Here is a 24,350-nt window from a genome sequence, read left to right on the forward strand (position 1 = left end):
TACTAATGCTATTAGTATTATTGAATAATAGTGTCTAATTAATTCACTTGGTAGAGCCGATATATTCTGACAACTAGTGTAGACATAAGTTTGTCTCGCCCGAATATTTGTATATTACTTACATGTTTATAACCATCTTAAAATAAAATAAATTAAATCTATACTTAAACCTAAATCCAAACATAGGCGGAAGATTTGTCTTAGGTACATAATGATAAATTGATAACAACGTGTATAGAAAAAATCATAATATTTTTTTTAATAAATATAAAATATCAATAATTCTACTAACAGTGGTAATTGATGATATATGAATGACCTGTTTGTAATAGTTAAGGTACATAAGATAAATTGAAACTGCACGCATAATGCTTATGTTAATATTATATGAGATCCAGGCTTTTACAAGGGACAAATAAAATTTTGAACTTTAGTTGAATGATACAAGGTTCCAAATTCAAAAAAGCTAAAAGCCCCATTTAGACAATTCAAGAACTTGCATGCGTTTTTTGGTACATTGCGGTATTTGGTGGATCGACTGAATTCAATATAATATATGTATACTATACCTACTAGCAATGTATCGAATATTATTCAATCAAGTTCTTGAACTGTCTAAATGGGGTTTTAACAAGAGCCGAGATGGGCGAGCCTTTCGCAAACAGGCTCATCCGCGGCGCGTTAGCTAGAGCTGGACGCGCCTTTATACATAGTTGCTAATTTCCCTTCCTGTTTCATGTGCTCACTCTGTACATTTATTCTAATTGGTGTTATGGGACCGCTAACATGCGTCCAGGATCAATCAAGAGTCTCGCGGGTAAGTCTACACACACTCGGCTAGTTGAAATATTTAAAGCCTATATATAACAGCGACGTAGACGTCAGGTACAAAAATCTTCAATTAAACTTATTTCTAATTTTATCTTTGGCTTTTACAGTTGCACCTATATATATATATATATATATATATATATATATATATATATATATATATATATATATATATATACCACGGATTTCGTGGTCACAGTGACTTCCGGGTTAAACATTTTACTTATGCAACTTGTCAATGGATTGTAATTATGTCCCTTGTCCTGATCGATGTTTTGTCGCTCAGTGGTCCTATTTCACTCGCGAAAGTTTCAGAAATAGCAAAGGTTGACTATTGATAAACTGAACTATCAAAATGAGAAAAATGACAGACCATAAAGCATTTCGTATTGGACATCACTATTTGCCACAAGTGGCCACAACCTAGTCTCGTCGCTATCTGTAACTTTTTCGTATCAAATAAGCCTCCAGGTGTAACAACATACATTCACAAACAAAACTTATTTACTAGTTACAATTATTATGAGCGCTATCACAGCAATTATTATACAATATAACGAAATTTTTATGCTTATATATTACCCTAAGTTTCTAAAATACATCCAAGGTTAAATTCCATGTAATTTGATATGCCTAATTAATAATTATATTTTTAATTAACTAACCTAACCTATAAATCATAATATTTATTGCACACAAACTAATTTATAATTTGGTATTTTAGCAAAATTTATTTACTGGGGTGTCCTTCTACTGATATTACCCCTATGGTTTATTCTACTGCTACAGAGAGTAGATTCGTAAAAATATCGCCAAATCGATAACAGGGCATATGCATTGTCGAAATAAAACGAATCGCGATTATCTTTGCAATAATGGAAAGACAAGCTAGAATAAACAAAGCATTCATTACTTCTCTAGACATTGGTTAAGTCAAATACATTATTTCCTGTAACGTTTGCTACTGCAAATACTTTTTTTATTACGTACTTATTCATTTTTTTTAGTATAAAATTGATTTTCTATTGGTGTTCATATTTGTCAAAAACTGTATATTGCGCTTTAAAAGATCATTGTAACACTTACTTACTAGCTTCTATTTAAGTCTTGAGTTTTCAAGCTGAGCCAATTAAATATGGGTTATTCGAACTAGTTACCACCAAGTTGTCACTAGTGGTAACACTGGGTTTTTTTTTTTCACTAGCCACCAGGATATTTGGATTTTTTTTCCTGTAGTTAGTTACCACCAACATTTTGTTAGAAATCAATACTAATACAGTATAAATAAAAAATATATATATAGAGTGCTATAATAAACAATAATTATTATGTTGATTGGTATTTCAGGACGAACGAAGAGGTTTTGCGCTGTGGTTTTAAGTATAGTAGGATAGAATATAGGATATAGTTTGTTGAATACCATAGTGAACAGAAGAGGAAAGACGCTTGGACACCTACTATTTCGACACGATGAGTTTATAAAAAAAACATCATAGAAGGGAGAGTTGAAGCAAAGAGGAAGAAGAGGAGACCATATATTTATTATGAATAAAGTAAAGGAAAACTCAAGGTCGTGTCGCATCAGGCAAGAAGTATGGAATTAAAAGGAGTGAAATCTCTCATGTTAGAACTGTTACAAAGTGTCCAGCTGTCAGCTATAAATAATAGTTCCAAATCTCTCCACAGTAGCGCTAGAGAAGCTAAGAACCTAGGCGCTATTGACGGAGAGAAGTGCGCTGACTTTGATTTGATTTTTTGTTCAAGTATTCTAGGTATTGTAGCGCCACCTATTTAAGGTTTTTTGACGACACTTTTTGGTATATGGAGATTCCATTTCTTACCTCCACCTTCCATAGCAAGAAGGCAAAGGATCGACATACATGGAAATCGCTCCACTGACAAGAGTCTAACTCTTAAATACATATATGATGATATTGATGATGATGATGATGAGTGTTTCAGTAAACTGTTTAAAACTGATCAAAAATATTAAAACAATTTGACCGGTAGACGTGTGCAACTAAAATAGTTAAGAAATTACCATTTACTCATGCGTAACTTATTTTGATTGTAAATTGAATTATTTATACGAACGAACGAACAAACAAATCAAGTAAAATAAAATTGGACCCGGGTATGTCCTTAAACTACGTCCACAAAAGAGGTATGGGCATTGTGAATGTCATCTCGCTCTGTGTAGTAGGGCACAGCACAGCGGATGTCATTCCAGATCTAGAGCAGAGCCCAACTGGGGAAGTACCTCCACCTTACAGAAAATCGCAGCCAAATAACACTAGACCCTACTCATAGTGTTGTGTTCCTGCCGGTGAGTAAGGTTGCCAGAGCTCAACTAGGGTGGGAGGGGGTTAGGGTCGGCAACGCGCATGTAACTCCTCTGGAGTTGCAGGCGTACATAGGCTACGGATACTGCTTACCATCAGGCAGGCCGTATGCTTGTTTGCCACCGACGTAGTATTAAAAAAAAAAAAAAAAATTATTCATAAATCTGTTTGAATATATAGCCACGATCCGCAAGATTTTTACTCAATTGCGGTTTGCTTTCCTTGCCTTCTGTTTGGGGTTTCTAATATGTACAGTCGAGGAAAATGATTCTTTATCAGTTTACGGTTCAAGTAAATTTAGTTGTACATACTTATGCTAAGAGCTGTCCAATGTGAAGTGAACCGTAAACTGCTAAAGAATCCATTTCCTCGACCGTACAATAGGCCAGGGGTCGGCAAACTTTTGAGAAGAAGAGCTAATCGCAATGCTATTTACCAGTTTTTGGAAACTCAATATTATAGGACCTTCTTACTCAGATTGACTAAGTTCCACAGTAAGCTCGAGAAGGCTTGTGTTCTGGGTATTCAGACCACGATATATATAATATAATTATAAATACTTAAATACATAGACCCAGGAATAAATATCCTTACCGGGATTCGAACATAGTACAATCGGCTTCATAGGTAAGGTCACTTACCCACTAGGCCTAGGACTGGTTGTCAAACCGGACCGGTCATCGGCAATTGTACTTTCAAAGAGCCGCATGCAGCTCGCTAGCCGCGGTTTGCGGAACCCCTACAATAACATACTGGCTCAGCTTGAATACTAAAAATAAAATAAAATAATAATAAAATAAATATTATAGGACATTATTACACAAATTGACTAAGTCCCACAGTAAGCTCAATAAGGCTTGTGTTGAGGGTACTTAGACAACGATATATATAATATATAAATATTTATAAATACTTAAATACATAGAAAACACCCATGACTCAGGAACAAATATTCACACGAATAAATGCCCTTACCAGGATTTGAACCCGGAACCATCAGCTTCGTAGGCAGGGTCACTATCCACTAGGCCAAACCGGTCGTCAAAGATTATACCTTGAAAGATACTAAAGATTATACCTTCCTTCAATTCACCAGTACAATAGTGAAAGATAAGTGTTGAGTTAAGGATAGGTACTGCACAGCATTTAAGTTGATCGGTCTTGAAGAATGTGTAATGTGGCAATAAATAAAATATTGCAACTCTTCGATAATTGCGAAGCTATAAAGACGAAATTTATTTGGTCCTGAAATGATCATTCCATTTTATAAGATGATCTCAAGACATTAGACAAAATAACTCCTACGGTTCTTCGATAACTTATCCTTTTTATGATTAACAATGTACATGTAAACTTGTATAGGTAATCACTTGTCTCATTTTTTAATAGTTTTCTTATTGTACTAAATAAAAGGAATGTATTAGAGATCTGGATTAAATTTTATCTATACACCTACTTAACCATTGTCATTTTTTTGTTATTACTTTATAATATTGCACGAAATACGGTTATTTTGTTTCAAATATGTTTATAATGTTATAAGACGTCACGGCATGCCTGGCAGCTACATGTGTCCTGTAACCAACTAACCATAGCACTCCCTCAAAATTGGGCCACAAAACTCGAAAAAAATAGGCGCTTTGACATTCAGAGTTTAACTGTGGCTTATACCAAAAATATCGAAATACAACAACGTTATTGTAATTCGGTATTGTAACAGCAAATACTTTAGCGGTGACTTATACCCAAATACAATAATGTCGTTGTAGCCTAATATGCATAAAGACGGTTGTCGATACCTACATTGCTGTAGGTATCGACAACCGTATGGATAACAAGTTCTATTTTATTTTATCGTGATTACTAAAAATTTTTAAGGGAGTTTTGCCCGAAATTTCGTGTAATTTATGTCCAGTCAAAATTTTCCTAAACTTGAAACAAGGGTACCTGTTGGGTAGCCTTGTTTGTTAAAGCTATCTCACGTGAATACATAATATTAATTTACAGTACATATGGTGCTACTTTACCGCACTAGTGCAAAAATTAGCATATTACGTTACTATGTCGAACATTTAAAGGGCCATATGTAGTGTAAAACGTTGTACGATACATGTGCGAATAGGTAATTCGCAACTCGTGTCGATTTAAAACACTCCCTTCAATCGTCTTTTAATTTATCGCCACTAGTTTAGAATTTCCTATTTTTCGCACTTGTATCGTTATGTACTAATGTAACATTATTTTTTATTTACCTAACAGTCTTCAAAACCGGATCTTGTAAGTTAATACTTCCATAGGGTCTATCTTCACATCTTTCATTCCATCCAGGAATTTGTAAGTTTTTAAGCCAGTCAAACTTACCGAAGTAATATTCTCTATACGCAAGCCCGTGAATGAAGTTTTAGATGTGAATTTGGTGGATTTGTCTTGTTGCGAACCTACAGAGCAGCTATATCCGGGCCTTTGCAATACCATAAAGCAGGAAGAACTTGGGAACTGGTCTAAAATGTCGTCCGTGATGGTTCTCAGCGTGACCAGGTGCACCCCGGGCGGGAAGTTCTCCACAAAGGTCTGATGAGACTTTATTTCTACTTCTCCCACTTCACTTGTGTCCAGCAGGAAAGTATTGACTGGATAATTGAGCGTCCTGCTTAAATAGTCGGCCGTTTGTGACGGCAACTGATATGTAAATTCTTTGGTATAAGGTTTTTGGTTCGCGCTGAAATAGCGCTCATTAGAATGGCGGAAATCTTGCGCTCCGGTTTCTCTTACCGTCCTCTGTAACCCAGGCATCGGTTCGAGGAGCAGCCAATTCTGGAACAGTGTAACTTTGTTATCCACGACTCCTTCACCCAGACCTCGGTAGTCGTCATAGAGTGTTCTCTTGTCGAGCATGACCTCCAGGCGGCCGGGCTCGAAGGCCGACGCGCCCTGGGCGTGGTTCGTCACTAACGTCAGTCTGGTCTCGTCATCCTGCAACCACGCCATCGTAGTTATCGGATAGTAGTGAGCTTCGATTCCCAGCTTATCAACTTTAACTCTTTTCTGATACTGGAATCCATTTTGATCGGTATAAAACTCTTGTGGGTCTCCGTTTTGTATGTTAGTTTGAATTCTCATAAAAAGTTCGGTTTCTCTGTTTTTCGGAGGGTTCTCGAAGTCAACCACGTTTTCCACGTACAGCCCATGCGAGAGCGCAGGATCGTCCACGTTGTAAATCCTGAGGGTGTGGACTAGGAACGGCAAGTACATGGTAGTTATTTCAGTCGACACTGGGCCCGACACGATAAAGATGTTGTCGTCCTGCTCGCTGTTCCCATTGGAGTACTGCCCTAGAACATCCTTTTCTGGGTTGTCATTATCCGGCATAAAAAGGTAAGCCCCGGAATGTCTCTGTGCGCTGTGATAAGCGCCGAATTGGATTTCTACCACATTTTTTCTGTTCAAATCCTTCCTGTAAATTTGTCGCAAGAATCCTGTATTCCTGGCAACCAGCAGTTTCATAACACCGTTCTCTAGTTGTATATCACCTTGCATCATTCGTTTTGTTACAAAGTTGTCCACTTTATCAGAATCTGCCTTTTGGTTGGTATCGCAATTATTGCAAAAAACGGTGCAATGATGGGATCTATTCGTGTGTTCTTCCAGATTGTATGTGACAGCAGTCAGCGCGGGCAGCGTGGCTACAAACAGAACGTCGAAAGTAGTTTCACTGATGTATCGGCGGCCGTCAGCGCCGACTTCTATATTTGGTGAGATCTGGTAAAGAACATACTCGTTTTGCCGTGTATCATACACTCTAATATTTGTCGTGTTCGATCTGATAGTGATAATCTCAGTCCTCGTTTCCGCGAGTGGATTAAACAGAATAATTTTCTTTTTATCAAAAAGTGAAACCTCAAGTTTCTTTAGAGGTTTTCCGTAAGTCTCCCATTCGATTTCACTTTGAAGCACGCTCTGGGAGTGCAAGCTCTCATCAGGAATCATAATGGCCGTCAAGGCCGCTTCCTGCAGGCGTATACAGTGATACAAACTTGTAAACAACTTCGTTCCGTAGTTGTACATAACGTTAGCTTTAGAAGTTCCCGTTATAGCGTCGTGATGCTGGAAAAGTCCTAAATTTCTCCTCGCATTTATCAATTGTTCGTAAGATTTTTCTAATCTCTTTTCAGATGAAACTAATTTCGCATTTTTAGATTGTTTGATATAGTTGGAGACCAGAGTGAAAAGGATTTCTGATGATCTCAGTTGATGTTCCAATTGCCTGTCGAGGATCTTCAGGTACGGCCTCGTCGTGTAATAACCGGACCAATAGGCGGGTTTGCCTTCGCTAAATATATCCGAGTAGACAAAGAAGTCACCTTTTAACGTCGGTATAGCCTTGTGTCGTTTTTTTACCGCTTTGAAATAGTCTAAGGGTGTCCCAAATTGCACATTACCGTTGAATATGTCTTTGCGGCTATTGATATAGTTGAACATTTTTATATAGTTGGTGTACTGCGCGTCGAACTCCACGGCATACTCGTAGCGAAAGTCGTCGCCGAGCGGCACGAGCACCACATTGTGCGGCGTCAGTGACCCGATCCGCTCATATTCCTCGAATAGGGTCTTCGCCTTGCTGTGAAGATTCACGTCCGTGATTTCTTCCTGTTTCGCGGTATATTCCGAGTATTCCCCGGGTATTTTTCTAAAGTCAAAGCTCAGACAAACCGACGGATGAGGCCCACAAGTACTTTTGATTGAGTAAATGTCGAAGGGTTGGTTGTGAACTATAAGCGACGGTTTTTTACCGGACCATCCTGACATCCAGTAGAACTCCTCTATCTGCCTCTCTGCCAGCCATTGCTTCCAGGCGTAATGAATCCGCTGGATGACGGCGCCCTTGAGCCCGCTCTGATCCAGCAGGTAGGGCACGGTGGGACCGTGGCCAAAAGGATCGATCGACCACCCGGTTTTAGGAACTACGCCCAAATTGTTCTTCACCCACTGGTGTCCTGAAAATATATTATGATTTTTGGCATTAATGCTATACACGCTTTACTATATGTATAAAAAATAATTATCTGGCAAGTCTTATTAACTGCGACCAGTTATTCATGTTATTTATTTATTTATTTAATCTTTATTGCACAAAAGAAAAACAATCTTATAGTACAAAAGGCGGACTTAATGCCACGAGGCATTCTCCTTTAGGCTGTTCCTTGTTATCTATCTATCTTCTATCTATATAAATAAAAATCAAATACGTTTGTTAGTCACGCATAAACTCGAGAACCGCTGGACCGATTTAGCTAATTTTGGCATTGAAATGTTTGTATTAGACGCCAGAAGGTTTAGGAAATGATGATTTTGAGAAATCCAACCCCTAAGGGGGTTTAAAGGGGTATGAAAGTTTGTATGGGGTTTAAGTTTTATTTTAAGCTAGGAACTTGATACTTTATAAAAAGGTATTTTATTTAAATATAAGAAAACGAAATTCACCGTTTTTGAAAATTAATCCCCTAACATGGTGAAAAAGGGGTTGAAAGATTGTATGGAGATCAAATTTTTTTTAAAGTGCAGGTTTTTTTTTTTTTTTTTTTTTTATAAGGTTTTTAAGTGTCAGTTGTAGACACAGGGCCCTCGCTAAGGATACGGGCGACCCTGTGCCCGAGGTGACGTTTGCGATAGGGTTTTTATGTTTTATGCGATGCCGGGTCCGGCATCACCATCAGTCGAAACAATGGTGATGCTCGAGTTGAAGACCCGGCGTTGTTGGTATGATTTAAGATGGACCCATGGTCCCCGCATTGGGTACGGGCGGCCATGGGCCCTAATTGAGATTTTTGATGGAAATGATTATTTTGGAGTAGGTTTGTGTTGCGAAATTTTATTTTGGTTTTTTGATTATAGTTAAGATAAGCGGCGAGTAAAAGTAGATGTGATTTTCGATTTGAGATGAAGGTTTGATAATAAAGGGGTTTCAGTTGAATATGCGAATAGGGACCGCAGTAGATTTTAATAAAAATACTCAACGGACGCTGCTGCCCGTCCGTCGGTTTTCCCTTAGTCGCCTTTTACGACACCCACGGGACGAGATGGGGTGGTGCTATTCTAAACGCCGGCACCACACGGCGATAAAGTGCAGGTTAAGAAACTTTGTACGTAGGCATATTATTAAAACACAAGAAAAGTAATTTCAGCGTTATTGAAAATTCAAGCCCTAAGGGGGGTTAAAAAGGGGATGAAGGTTTGTATGGGGTTCAAGTTTTATTTTGAGCTAGGAACTTGAAACTTTGTAAAAAGGTATTTTATTAAATTCGAAGAAAAACAATTTCAGCGTTTTTGAAAATTCATCCCCCAAGGTAGTGAAAAAGGGGTTGAAAGTTTGTATAGAAGTCAATAATTTTTTTGAGTGCGGGACTTGAAACTTTGTATATGGGCATATTATAAGAATACAACAAAAACTATTTCAGCGTTTTTAGAAAATATTTTTCTAAAAGGGTCAATTAGGGGTTAAAAGTTTGAATACATTACAAATGCTTTAAAACTTCATAGAAAAACAAAATGTAAGATTAAACAAAAGTTATTTTAACGTTCTTGATAATTCAACCCCTAAGGACGTTAAAAAGGGGATAGAAGTTTATATGTGGTACGAGTTTTTTTTAAGCTAGGAACTTGAAACTTGGTAAACGGGCATTACCTCTATATTCAAATATACGAAATCTGATACATATCACGTTTTCAGGGTTCCGTACCCAAAGGGTCAATCGGGACCCTATTACTGAGACTGCGCTGTCCTTCCGTCCGTCTGTCACCAGGCTGTATCTCATGAACCGAGATAGCTAGCTACATTTGAAATTTTCACAGATGATGTATTTCTGTTACCGCTATAACAACAAATACTAAAAACAGAATAAAATAAATATATAAGTTGGGCTCCCATACAACAAACATATTTTTTTGCGGTTTTTATAAAAAATGGTACGGAACCCTTCGTGCGCGAGTCCGACTCGCACTTGACCGGTTTTTTAAATTCATTCCCTAAGTTAGTGAAAAAAGGGTTGTAAGTTTGCATCGGGAACGAAATTTTTTGTAAATAGTGATCTTGAAATGACGTATAAGAGACAATAATAGGAAACAAGAAAATAAATTTCAGCGTTTTTAGAAATTAATTCCCCAAGGGAGTTAAAGTGGCGTTCATTGAAAGTTTGTATTAATTCCCTAAATTGGTGAAAAAGGGTTTAAAGTTTGCACTCGATTGGAATAGTGGACTTGAAAACCTTCTTATGGGAATGCGATGGATTATATCGAGAAGAAAATAACAATAAAAACCGGCCAAGAGCATGTCGGGCCACGCTCAGTGTAGGGTTCCGTAGTTACTCTTCCGTCACAATAAGCTAAACTGGAGCTTAAAGTATAGTAAATTGTTAACCAAGGGATGAAACGGTACCTTTCACCCGAGTTAAACAAATAGGCAAATTTGCATAATCAGTACCTAATTAAAGTAAGTCTTTTTCATACACTCGGCGTCACGGAAATCGCAAACCCACGGGTTTTTGATTCAAGCCGTTATAGACCTTATGTTGTTGAAGGTAAAGTATGAGTGTGTGGGTTCATTTTAAAGATAATTTAACCCTTCGTTTAAAAAAGAAACAAAAGTTACTAAAGAGTTAAAAAAAAAAACTTTTTAATCAGAAACAAAAATCGTATATTCATGCAAAAAAATCAACAAATTAAAACACAATAAAATCAACAAATATTGGAACACAAATGGCTAAAACTAAACTTAAAACCTAGTGTTCCCTCCTTTGGCCTTACTGCCACCATGCGAGCCCTCATGGACTTCACGAGCGTTACGATGTGCTCTTGAGGAATAGCTTCCCACTCCTCAATGACGGCATCTCGAAGCTGTTCCAGGGTCGCCGGTGCAGGATCACGTGACCGCACCTTCCGTTTTAGCTGATCCCAAAGGTGTTCGATGGGATTCAGGTCCGGACTCCTTGCTGGCCACTGCATAACGGTGATCCCAACCTGATCAAGGTAGTCCCGAACAATCAATGCTGTGTGGGAGCGGACGTTATCCTGCATGAATGTGAAGCCGGGACCGACAAATTCGGCGTATGGAACCACATGGTCCTCCAGGATCTCCGTGATGTACCGATGAGCTGTCATGGATCCCTGGCCTCGACCACCACCAGTGCGGGAGACACAGACGAGCTCAGTTTTGCCGGCGAGGGAAATGCCACCCCAGAACATGCAGGATCCTCCTCCGTATCCGACGGTTTCTTCAAGACATGCCCGTGAATAACGTTCCCCTTGCCTCCTGTACACTCTTCTGCGCCTATCGTTGCAGAAAAAGACACACCCTGGTCTCATCGGAGAAGAGGACAGCCTTCCACTGGTCGACCGTCCAATCCTTGTGTTCGCGAGCAAACTCACGTCTGATTCGCCGATGCCCTGCTGTCAATTTGGGACCCATAGCTGCTCTATGGGGCATGATCTTTTTCTCCCGCAACCTTCTTCTTACTGTAGAGACGCTCACAACGGTTCTCCGAACTGCTCGTAGCTGCTGCTGCAGCTGAACAGCGTTGGAGAAACGGGTTCGCAAAGAAGACGACACAATAAAGCGGTCGTCTCTCTCGGAAGTGCAGCGCTGTCCTCCGGATCCGGGCATCCTGGTGAAGTTTCCAGTTCTCTGGAATCGATGAACTGCTCGGAGAACTCGGAAACGGCTTATGTTGAGCTGCCGAGCAACCGCAGACTTCGTCATTCCTGATTCCACCAGGGCTAATGCTTGAGCTGCTACTGCTTCCGTGGTATCCATTTCTTGGGGTGTTTTCTTTCTCCAGTTGTTCCGGTGTGACCTGTGTCAACTTCGGATACCGAATGACCCATATTTCAGCAGTGGACGTCTTCTCAATTCCCCCTCAGGGGATTGGGGATGCTGTTCGGGGCGTTGGCCCCCTGCAGCGGTATCAAACCGCCAGCCATGAATATGGCTGGGTCGTCGGGGTGGTCGTGTCCGGGTCTTCTCACACCGGCGAGATCAAGCCAGCCAGGTGGGACCCCGTTGGGGGAGGCCCAGCCAGCGATCGTCAACCGGTGTCAGGGTGGTGTCGGTCTGTGGTGTGGTCAGTCCGGTGTGGCAGGGGTTGCAGGCGCGAGCTCGCGCGGCAGACCCCTGTGGTCGGGCGGGCGCGCGTGGTACGGCGCTATGCCACGGAGGTGGCTCCAGCGCGACTGGTCCGCGCGCTCGAACATCCGACCCGCCAGGCGAGCTACGAAATCACGTAGCGGTTCTGCTCTCAGGTCCCGGACTATAACGTCGTTCCTCACATAGCGAGGGGCTTCGACGATGGTGCGTAGAGAGAGCGACTGCTGAGCGTCCAGTCGCTTCCTGTTGCACTCTCCCACTAGCGCGTACCACGCGGGGGCTGCATATGTTAGGCGTGTTCGGACGTAAGTCTTGTACACGCCTAGCTTCACGCGTAGCGATAGCCGGGACTTCAGAACCGGGGCAAGTAAGATGCGAGAGGCACGCGTCTGGGCGATCACGTTCTTGACGTGAGGGGCCATGGTGAGGTGGCGGTCTATGGTCACCCCCAGGTATTTCACCATCGGGGACCACTCGATGGCCTGCCCCAGGAGTGTGAGACGCGGCGGCATCAGCACCTTACGGGATATAGCAATCGCCTGGGTCTTCGACACGTTGACTGATAGTCTCCACTTCTTCAGCCATGGAGGGAGAGCCTCTAGGGCGCACTGGGCTTTGTGCGCTGCGTGTGATAGGCGGATGGATGACGTGATGTAGGCAGCGTCGTCGGCATATAGCGCGAGCGTAACGCCCTCGCTGACCGGGATGTCATCGGTGTAGCGCCCATAACACACGGGCGAGAGGCAGCTCCCTTGGGGCACTCCGGCAAGGATGGTGCGGTCGGATGATACGGCGTCTTCTACCGCCACGTGGAAGCGGCGTTTCTTCCAGGAAGGTGGCCACAGTCTTGACTACTCGACGCGGAGTAGTAGACGTGGACAGCTTGTAGAGGAGGCCGGGGTGCCATACGCGATCGAACGCCTTCTCCATGTCCAGAAGAACAGCGACCGTGTGCTCCCTCTTGTTGTAAGCTGCTGCAGCAAGGTGCAGCACGCGGGCAAGCTGGAGCGTCGTCGAGTGTTCCGGGCGGAAGCCGAACTGTTCGTCGCGTGGCTGAATGTGGGGCGTCAGGTGAGGCAGAAGCAGCTTCTCGAAAACTTTCGAGATAGTAGGCAGCAGCGTGATGGGTCGATAGCTCTCAGGACGAAGAATATTCTTCCCGGGCTTGGGAATCATGATGACGCGACCCTGCTTCCAGGGGCGCGGGAAGTGGCCGGTCCGCAGGACTCCGGTGAAGAGCCGCGCCAACGTCGCGATGGCTCGCGGGGGCAGGTGGCGCAGCGCCTCGTTCGGTATGCGGTCGGGGCCGGGTGCCTTCTTCAGCGGGGTGCGTCTTATCATCCTCTGGACTTGGCCCGGTGTGAGGATGATGGGATCTTCGTCTGGAGCTATGGACGTGGCGAAGTAGTCCGCCAGGTGCTGCTTTACAGCTGCTTCGTGCTCGGTGTCGTCGGACGGATTCGGTCTGAACTGCGTCTCCAGGTGGTCAGCGAAAATCTCCGCTCGATCTTCTGCGCGGTAACGTGGGGTACCGTCACTGGCGAAAAGAGGGCGGATGGGTGCTGGTCTTCCTGTTACTCTGCGGCACAGACGATGGATGTCGTTCCAGTCCTCACCAGCTGACTCGATGTACTCGAGCCAAGAGTCCTCGGTGTAAGCCGCGAGGCTTTGCGAGATCTTCTCGGCGAGAGAGTTCAGCTGGGACTTCATGGTGGGACATCGTGTGCGCTGGAATTGTCGACGCAGTTTCCTCTTCCTCTCGATGAGGGTCAGGATAAAGGCGGGGATGCTTTGCTTACGGCGCGACTGACTGGCGCCGGTCTCGGCGGAAGAGTCTGTCAGGGCGGCAGTGGCGCATGAGGCGAACTCCTCAGCGAGTCGGTCGACTTCCTCCGCTGTAGTCACGGGGAAGGATGGAGTGTGTTCGCTCATGTAGGTCGCAAAACGATCCCAATCCTGTCGTCGGCGAGGTGAGGGCGGAGCCGTCCGAGTCGGCGTCAAGTCCAGTGTTGCCAAGACGGGCTGGTGGTCAGAAAGGAGATGGTCATCCAGGACGTCCTGCGCGGGCCAGGAAGTCAGGCCGCGTACTACCATAAGGTCGATGACGTCCGGTGTGTGGGCTGCCGTGTACGGGAAGTGCGTGGGGACCTCTGGTCCTAGCACCTCGTATCCTTGGGCTTCTGCATCGGCAAGGAGTCGCTGCCCATCTGGGCAGGTCTTCACGGAGTTCCATGCAGTGTGTTTGCAGTTGAAGTCACCGGCTACAATCGAGGGCAGCGGCGAGTCCAGCAGGTCGTGGACATCAGCCACCGCAAGGCGAGAGCTGGGTGGCTTGTAGAACGCAAACACACGCAGAGGGTGGCGGTCGACGCAGATTTCCACGCCTAGGGCGTATGACGACCGGAGAGTTGTCGGCACTGGCAGCGGCTGTTGGATGACCTGACGCTTCACAAGGACGGCCAGTCCCCGATAGGCGCGTCCGAGTGAAGATGTTTCCTCCTTTCTGTAGGCGACGTAGCCTGGTATTTTAAGGCGGTCGCCTGCCTTAAGATGGGTTTCCGAGATCAGGGCTACGTCGATCTTCTTCTCGGCACCCATATTTCAGTTTTACCCCCCCTTTTATACCTACCCAAGGTAACCCAACTAGCGACCCTTACAACGCGTATTCTAGGTGTTCTTTCAGAACGCCATAATTTCGTGATTATTATAATTTTTTCAGAAAATGCTTTATTCATGTTTTAAAGCTTATTAATTGTGCTTTTAAATGATATTAATATTGATACAGTATAATACATATTATAAGAGCTATATTCGCTTGAAACAAAAATCGGTGGGTGTGCGATTTCCGTGACGCCGAGTGTAGTAATGAAGGGAAAACTTTTTGCGATAACTCAAAAACAGCTAAACTGATCATGTCCGCTATTGTTTTCATTTAATGTCTTTCTTAAGCTTTACTTCCACGATTTTTTTCATATATTTTGGACCTACGGTTCAAAAGTTAGAGAGGGGGGAAACATTTTTTTTTCTTTCGGAGCGATTATCTCCTTATATATTCACTTTATCAAAAAATGTTTCTTGAAAACTCCTATTAGTTTTGAAAGACCTTTCCAACGATACCCCACACTCTAGGGTACCCTAAAAAAAATTAAATTTTTAGATTTTATTGTACGACTTTGTCGGCTTTATTGATTTATATATCCATGCCAAATTTCAGCTTTCTAGCACGAACGACCACGGAGCAAAGCCTCTGACAGACAGACAGACAGACAGACAGACAGACGGACATGGCGAAACTATAAGGGTTCCTAGTTGACTACGGAACCCTAAAAAGTGTCACTGTCACAAATGATTGTCATTGTTGGTTGTTCAACTTTATGGGTGCGTTCAGAAATGGAATATGGTAAAATACCTGACCATAACTATTTAAACCACAAATAAAACGAAATTAGAGTCCGAAAAAGCTAAGTTAGCAGCGGTTTTGATAGCCCAGACGGGGCACGTGTTATTTTAAACGTCAAACTTCTACTTAACACTAGCACCGTCTGGGCAATCAAAATCGCTGCCAACTTATCTTAGTCTGACTCTAGGTTAAATTGAAAAATACAGCCGCCGTCTTGAATTTCTGCATATTTGCTCTAAACAAGATGAAAATCGATATCTGAGGATCCGAAAGACGCTTTATAATGAATCTGAGGGAAAAATTGCAAAACTCGGCCGGCATTTTGTTCTGATCAATATGAAAAAAAAAAACACCCATGTTGAATTTCTCTGCTCTGATCAAAATTAAAATCGATTTTTGAGGATCTGAGAGGCCCTTCATTAGGAATCGGAGGTTGAATTAGACTAAACAGCAGGCATCTTGAATTTCAGCATTTTTGCTCTGATTAAAGAAGAAAATATATTGTACCACCTCTCTACAGAGAGGTAGCATGTTGTACGACGCAAACCTAAAGCTATTTCATCTGCATTTATACGTATGTACATGTACACAATAAATAAATATGAAATAAAATAGATATCTAAGGATCCGAGAGGCACTTCATTATGAATCTCAGGTCAACATTGAAATAAACGGCCGTCATCTTTAATATCTCCATTTTTTGCTAAGATCAAGGTGAAAATCGATATCTGAGGATCCGATGGGTCGTTTATTATATATCTGAAGCCAAAATTAAAATAAGCGGCATTGGAATTATCTGCCCCTCTATCACTGTTGCATATTCGAGCGATAGAAAGGCAGGTAATAAAATTTCGATTTGCGTATTTCGCGGTAGGCCAAGTGTTTTTTTACATCTTATAAATAGGGAAATGCCACAACCGCTCCGAAAAAAAGTTGTCCGTAGGGTACCTACTTATTTGACAAGTCACTAATATCTGTAAAAGTTTTTTTTTTTTTTATACTACGTCGGTGGCAAACAAGCATACGGCCTGCCTGATGGTAAGCAGTCTCCGTAGCCTATGTACACCTGCAACTCCAGAGGAGTTACATGCGCGTTGCCGACCCTAACCCCACCCCCTTCGTTGAGCTCTGGCAACCTTACTCACCGGCAGGAACACAACACTATGAGTAGGGTCAAGTGTTATTTGGCTGCGGTTTTCTGTAAGGTGGAGGTACTTCCCCAGTTGGGCTCTGCTCTAGATCTGGAATGACATCTGCTGTGCTGTACCCTACCACACAAGGCGAGATGACATTCACATTGCCCATACCTCTCTTTTGGACGTAGTTTAAGGACATACCCGGGTCCAAAATGGCCCGGGTCCCGGAATGATTGGATAATTCGTGAAGTGCTAAAAGGGACTATACATTTATATAATACGAATACGATAGGTGATACGAAGTTCACCGGGTCAGCAAGTTTCGAATAAAAAGGCATCTCGACTGATATAAGAATAGAGGTCAAAACGAATTGCTCTTTTTTCAGAGATGTTCCAAATTTGAATGTCATAACCAAATCCATTTTGATGTAGTTATGAAGCAATGACAACATTTTCACAGTTTAAAAACAGTTTATCGTAATGTTGGGCATTATTTACGGATTTTGAAGGCATCATAGAGGGTTTATGATATATGTGTAGATAAACTTTTTAATTTTTGATTGACCATAAATTACGCACTTCGCGACCTATTTTTTAACCGGCAAAGTCGACTTTGCCGTCCATTTTTGAGAAAAATAGTTTTAAGTTGTATACCTTCGATGAACTGGTCAACCAGTGCGTACAGATGTGTGCATGCTTCGTCGGGCATCACCCAGCCCCCGCTGGTTATCTCCAGACGACCCTCTCTTATCAGCTTCTTCAAAGCCTGTCACAATAACGATAAAACTATTAGAACTAGTAGTTCGCTTCGAACAGAGGCCTCACGATTACGCATTCTATTTTTGATGAAATGGAACACTTTTTAAGTGAAGTAAATTGTATTCAGATTTAGAATTCAATATTATTGCTGTTTGCGCAAGTATCAACATATCTTATGAAATTGTTTGCGTTTAGGAATAAAAAGTGAAAGTCCGCAAGTTGTGCGAAATCTAGCCGCTAACGACCTAAACACCATTGATACATACCATACCTTACGTATGGTGGGTGTGACGTATTACCAAAGAAAATTTGAAATAGAGGTGGATAGTCAAAGAAAATATTGTAGCCACAGTAAATTTACTTTAGAAAGCCATTAGATTTTGATCCTTATTCATTCTTTGATAAGTGTTAAATTTGTTAAATATCAAAATAATGAAAACCAGTGTGGTTAACAAATGGCATTAGGAAATCATGTAAACAAAAAAGAAAAATATACTGGAAGTATATTATAACTGAAAAATAGAAACCTCTACAGTAATCATTATAATAATTACAATAAATTGCTGAAAAAAGTAATAACGTACTCTCAGAGACTTGAAAATTTTAACTTAATCAATAAGTCTAATAACAAAAGTAAACATTATGGCATGTTATAAATCAGAGTAAATATAAAAACCCTAGACCAGAAATAAAACAGATAAATTACAAAGGTAGAATTCTGCACAGTCCTGTACATGTAGCGAATGCTTTTAATAACACCTTTGTTGAACAATCAAACACGTATTTTAAACATGATTCAGGAATTACACCTGAAAACAATATAGACTCTGTTGAAAATTCTATTTTTATGCAGCCTACATCCCCAAAAGAAATCTCAATTATTATAAAAGGCTTGAAAAATTCACAGAGCGTCGGACACGATGAGATATGTACGAAAGTTATTAAAACTTGTTCAAATGCGGTAGTAGAACCACTCTCGTACCTAGTTAATTTAAGTATACTTACTGACATATATCCAGAAAATTTAAAGGTCACAGTTGTTAAACCTGTATACAAAAAAGGCGACAAAGAACAGTGTGAAAACTATCGCCCGATAGCTTTAACTTCAATCTTTTCTAACATATTCGAAAGATCTATTTACAATAGGTTAAGTAAATTCTTCGAGAAATATAACATATTAGCTAAAGAACAATTCGGTTTTAGGAAAAATAGATCGACTACTTTAGCTATCGTCGAATTAATGAACACAATCTCAGAATGCTTAAATACTCGTAAACCTGTCACAGCTATTTTCATGGACATGACGAAAGCATTTGATTTTGTATCCCATAAGTTGTTACTAAACAAAATATATCAATATGGAGGACGAGGGACCGCTTTCGACCTCATTAAATTCTATTTAGAACATAGGAAGCAGTACACAGTTATAACTCGCATTGATAAAAAAAGCAAAACAGAACTTGTCTCGATAAATAGAACAGAGGAACGAGGAGTACCGCAGGGTAGCATATTGGGGCCCTTATTGTTTTTATTATTTATCAACGACTTGCCTAAAGTAACTAACAATCGTACTGTTCTCTTTGCTGATAATACAACTATCTTAGTTACAGGAAATGACAGCGATACCTATCAAGACAGACTAAATTTGGCATTAAACAATGTTATGAAATGGTTTACTATGAATCAACTAATTGATAACTTAAGTAAAACAAAATTTATGCAGTTCTACCTGCCACAGTCAAAGCCAAAAGAGATTGTACTAACATATGAGGATCTTCCATTACAAGAACTAACAGAAATCAAATTTCTTGGACTGACGTTAGACTGTCATGGAAGCTGGAAATCACATACAAATAATCTTTGTAAAAACCTAAGTAAATATGTTTATGCTCTTCGGAAAATCTCTACTATGTCTTCCCAAAATACTGCGCTCTGTGCGTATCATGGCCAAGTATCGTCTATCTTGAGACATGGTTTACTGCACTGGGGAAATTCATGTAATAAAAATGATGTGTTTATTCTACAAAAGAAATGTGTTCGATCTAATCCTAACACTCCCCTCTATGTTTATATTGGAAGCGTGCATATTTGTAAAAGAAAATTTAAATCTCTTTAGAAATAGAAAATAACTTGCCCCGAAATGATCAAAATAAGTATGAGATACTCCCAAAAATTCCTGTAAAAACCGCCTATTATAATAAAAGCTTATATGTAATGGCTGCTAAATTATTTAATAAATTGCCTGACTCAATTAAAGATCAGGATGTAAAGGCGTTTAAAAAAAATATATATATTGTGTAATGTATCTAATATCTAATACAGTCAACAACCCTATTGGACTCACACCCTATTGTCCCTATTTTGCTTGTTTGCTTATCCGTTGGTTACTAAATTCTGTTACTGCAATAATCTTTATCTACATAAAATATACGAATGAAAGTTGAATAAACTATATATTAAAATGAAGTACACAAAATCAGGAATTACATATGTTCGAGAACGGTTTCCTGGTAAACTTTGTTCACAGAAACACACTTTTTTCACAGAAACGATCCTGTGTTAGCTCTGAGTATGACACACCCAGCCAAATCATCACATAAGAGGGATGATGGCCTCTTTTCACTCTCGGAACAGCCGCAATCGCCTCTTGACTGTTTTTGCATACACTCTGTAATTCTGGTGGTTACAACATTCTTCAATGTTACATTTTTTTCATCTGTAAATAGTATTTTTCGGTGGCCATTTTGTGCGTACCGCTTCAATAGCACGCCACTTCTCTCTAGCCTCATAGTCTTTAATCGTCCATTAAGCAAATGACCTTTTTGTCTGCGGTAAGCGTGTAGTCCAAGGTCTTCATTGATAACTTTTTTTAGGGAGCTTCTCTTCACAGAAATTTGTATTGCCAACAACTTTTGCTTCCGGACGGGGTTTCTTGCAATTCTCGCGTTCACTGCCTTTATTAGAGCTGGGGTCCGAACGGTGCGTGGTCTTCCAGACCTCTTGCAGTCATCGAAGCTCTGGGTACTATTGTATCTATTAATTGTGCGATAAACAAATTGTTTGTTGATTTTTAGGTTTTCAAGCAACTTCAAAATCATGTTTGGCGGGTATTTGTGCTGTCACTTACTTGTATTTGTGCAACGCAATTACTGGGATATTATTCTCTTTTAGGCCCCAATTCATTATAGATACGACGAGATAAGCGTATGTGTGGTACTTATATAATTATAGCTCACAAATCCACCACATTATGTCATTTTATATTTTTTCGGATGCATATGTTTTAACGGAAATAAAGAGGTTGCAAATCGAGTAACAGAACTTAGTAACCAACTAGGTATGTACAATTTTTTTTATTCGACAATAAATTACATTTTAAAACCGCTTAGAGAGCGCTTCGGATGGGATTTCTGCTCGGACTAACCAGCATAGACTCGCATTGCAATTACGCGCGGGTTGTACATCGCTGGGTCATTTTACCTCGGTTGGCTCGATTGCCTAATCACCCAAGCTAGTGGGATGGTAATAACACTCTACGTCTGGTACTATTCGTCATACTACCGGATATACTTACTGTATACAAATAATAATGTCTTACTTTTTGTTTAACAGGATGCGATCTCTCCCACCAGGCATTCAGAAATGCAATCTCAGACCACACGAAAGTCATGTTAGAGTACTGGTTGAGTTTCTTGATGATGTTGTTAATGATATTCTTGGTCTTCCACTCGAAGTACTGTTCGAAGGTCTTTAGCCATCCGGGGTCATTGTGCGAATGTGGGATCACAATTACCTAAAATATGTAAAATATATATATACCTTCTTATTAATATACACACATTAACAGTGTGAACTTAATTCTAAGCTTCCTAAAAAATCTTCCGAAACAAATCCCCGATACAACCTCTTGGTGTTAATAAGCTTAACATGAAAATATACCTGTTAAACTGACAGAAAATAATTACAAATTATGATGAATAGAAAAAATCCTTAGGCGCCATTTATTTATGTATTACGTAAGACGATTTAGACGATTTTAAATAGGCCGCTCCCTCCCCCTGATTAATATTTAGTACGTAAAAATTTAAAGGAAAAAGAAATACGCGTTAGGTTTATTGTACCTACTTTTTATTTTTGTAAGAAATAAATTTTAGGAACGTTTATTTGTACCCACAACTTTTGTTCTATTTTAAAGTTATTTCTTTATCTTTAATCTTTGTGTCAGTCGGCACTTTTTCAAAGTATAATCTTAACTTTGCGCATTTTTTGTGATCTTACGTAATAAATGAACGACGCCTTAGAGTAATCAAAGGATAGATTAGGGTTTTTTAAAGACTTAAGATCCTTTTAACCCTTTATAGAGCGCTCAGTACACAGAGATATAAAAGTATATTGCAAACATGACCACCCTATAAAATTAATGTTTTTATTTTTATTTTTTTCTTATGCATAGTTTGTAGGACTTTAAAGAGGTCAAGCCGTGTATTTTTTGTTTTATCTGGACTGCTAAAGGGTTAAAATTAAATCCAATATCAAGTACCTAAGAATTTGAATGTTCCATTTTGTCGTTAGAACCTGATGAATACTAGAGTCTGTGCGGTAAGTGAAGAGTCGTGGAATGTACGAGTATGGAGCTCAATACATTCCACGACTCTTCCCCTTCCGAACTGACTAAATAGTAGCGTATAGGTGGTGTATTCCCATTTGTCCCCGCCCCGCGCATGACCAGTGCGATAGATGAGGCGGGGAGTCGAGGACAATTGAGAATGATTTATATGAAAACGCCTATCCTCCCGCCGGGCATAGACCGGCGGGGACAAATGAGAATACACTGTGTAGGTGTTATAAATAAAGTTAACATATTTTAACCTTTAGCTTGGGCCGCCGAAACTAAGGCCGCGGACGCGTATATGTAAAGGCATTGCGTTTACCTAAAAGAGCAGAGCTCATCTGATGAATAAAAGTTAACGTAGATTACTAAGTACCTTTAGCTTGGGCCGCCGACTATCGTTCCGGATCTTGTCGTAGCGTTCTTCAAAGGTTCTATCCCAGAACTCTTTCGTGCGCATCCAGCTTGGCTGCAACAAAAGGTTAGCATCAAGTATCCAGCAGTGCCAAGCTAGTATCAACGGCAGATATAGTATTGGGTTGTTGCATAATTTTTCCCACTTCTAATTTTTTTTTCTTGTTATTTTTAGTAGTCTCGGGAATATTCTAGAACAAATCTAGTATGTAGTAGAATGTTCTCGAATCTTTCACGTAGGGTATATAAGAGCGAGCTTGTTGCAGAGATTTATTTAAATTCGAAAAAATAGACCAACAACATCTTCGAGCGATTTACTTATATGAACACAAATTGGGAACCAGTTCGAGGGAAACTGCAAATAAGATTAACACTGCTTTTTGCCCAAACACTACTACCGATCGCACAGTACGAAATTGGTTCCAGCGCTTTAATGAAGGAGACACAAGTCTAAAAGACATTCCTCATACTAGTCGCCCCGTCACTTTTGACGAAGAAGATTCCACCACCAGGGATTTAGAGAAAAATCTGAACTATCATTACAGTACCATAGATCGCCATCTGCAGTCGATGGGTTACCGTAAAGTTTTGTCAAGATGGACGCCTCATGCTTGGACCGATGCTCAACGTGCATTACGTGGCAACATTTGTGAAAGGCTGCTGCTGCGCCCCCAAAGAAAGAGCTTCCTGTAGTCAATCATCACTGGAGACGAGTCCTGGGTCTTATACGAAAACGTTACACGAAAATCCTTTTGGATGCCTTCCGATAAACGGCCACCAACACAGCCGAAAAGCAGTCCGCATGGCCAGAAACTTCTCCTGTCAGTTTTCTGGGATTCGCAAGGAATGTTGCTGTGGGAGTTACTGGAGGACCATCAGACTATCAATGCTGAAGCCTACGTGAATCAACTACAAAAGTTGGCGAACGCTGTTAGAGAAAAAAGGCCAAAAAGTCTTAAAGTAACATTACTTCATGATAATGCACGACCACATACGGCAAAAATAACCTGTAAATTTCTAGAGGAGCTCGGTTGGACAACAATACCTCACCCACCTTATAGCCCTGATCTAGCACTTTCCGACTATCATCTTTTTCGGGCTTTGAAACAGCATCTTCGTAAAAAGAAATTCGAAAATTCTGGCGACCTAAAACATTACCTTGCCAACTTCTTAGCCTCTCAGCCACTTTCATTCTGGGGCAAGGGTATTGAAATTTTGCCTAGCAGATGGTTACATGTTCTAGATAATAATGGTGATTATATTGTCGATTCATTGTTTTTATAAATAAATATTACAAAAAAAAATAGTTTTATTTCAAAGTGGGAAAATAATTAAGCAACAACCCTATATAACGCCCGTGAAAAACCGGACTATCTACCCTTCTTTTTCTAACTATAGCAAAAATCATGACTGCTGCACCTTTTGGAATAAGCTCGTCGAAATTAAACGTGTTAATGAAAATTTAAATGCAACTTTAAGTTATAGACGGACAATTAGTTACTTTTTGCAAGTTCGAATTCCTACTACTCGCATTTTTATTATTATCTGTTGATTTCAAGGAAAATAAGATGAGAAAACATTTCGAAAAGGAGAGGAAATTAATTATATACAATGTGTTATTAATTTAAACAACTGCAATACTTAACGATTTCATAAAATAATTTGAAAAAAAAAATATTTTTACTTCATTCTATTTACTTATTTGTAAAATAGAACGCCCGCG

At 40.6% G+C, this 24,350-nt stretch overlaps 1 protein-coding gene across 4 annotated transcripts in view; it reads right to left on the reverse strand.

Annotated features, from left to right (window-relative positions):
* Window positions 1–978: 978 nt before the first annotated feature.
* Window positions 979–24,350, reverse strand: part of LOC133526837 (alpha-mannosidase 2) — a 43,902-nt gene continuing 20,530 nt past the window's right edge. For all 4 annotated transcript variants that reach the window (XM_061863653.1, XM_061863639.1, XM_061863643.1 and 1 more), the window contains 4 exons: window positions 22,590–22,682; window positions 21,203–21,397; window positions 17,500–17,611; window positions 979–8,167 (listed from right to left, as the gene is read on the reverse strand). In XM_061863653.1, the coding sequence (XP_061719637.1) occupies window positions 5,436–8,167; window positions 17,500–17,611; window positions 21,203–21,397; window positions 22,590–22,682 (3,132 nt within the window). In that variant the 3' untranslated portion in view covers window positions 979–5,435. The remainder of the gene's footprint in view (window positions 8,168–17,499; window positions 17,612–21,202; window positions 21,398–22,589; window positions 22,683–24,350) is intronic.

The sequence above is a fragment of the Cydia pomonella genome, chromosome 1 (assembly GCF_033807575.1).
Source record: "Cydia pomonella isolate Wapato2018A chromosome 1, ilCydPomo1, whole genome shotgun sequence".
Classification (NCBI taxonomy): Eukaryota; Metazoa; Arthropoda; class Insecta; order Lepidoptera; family Tortricidae; genus Cydia; species Cydia pomonella.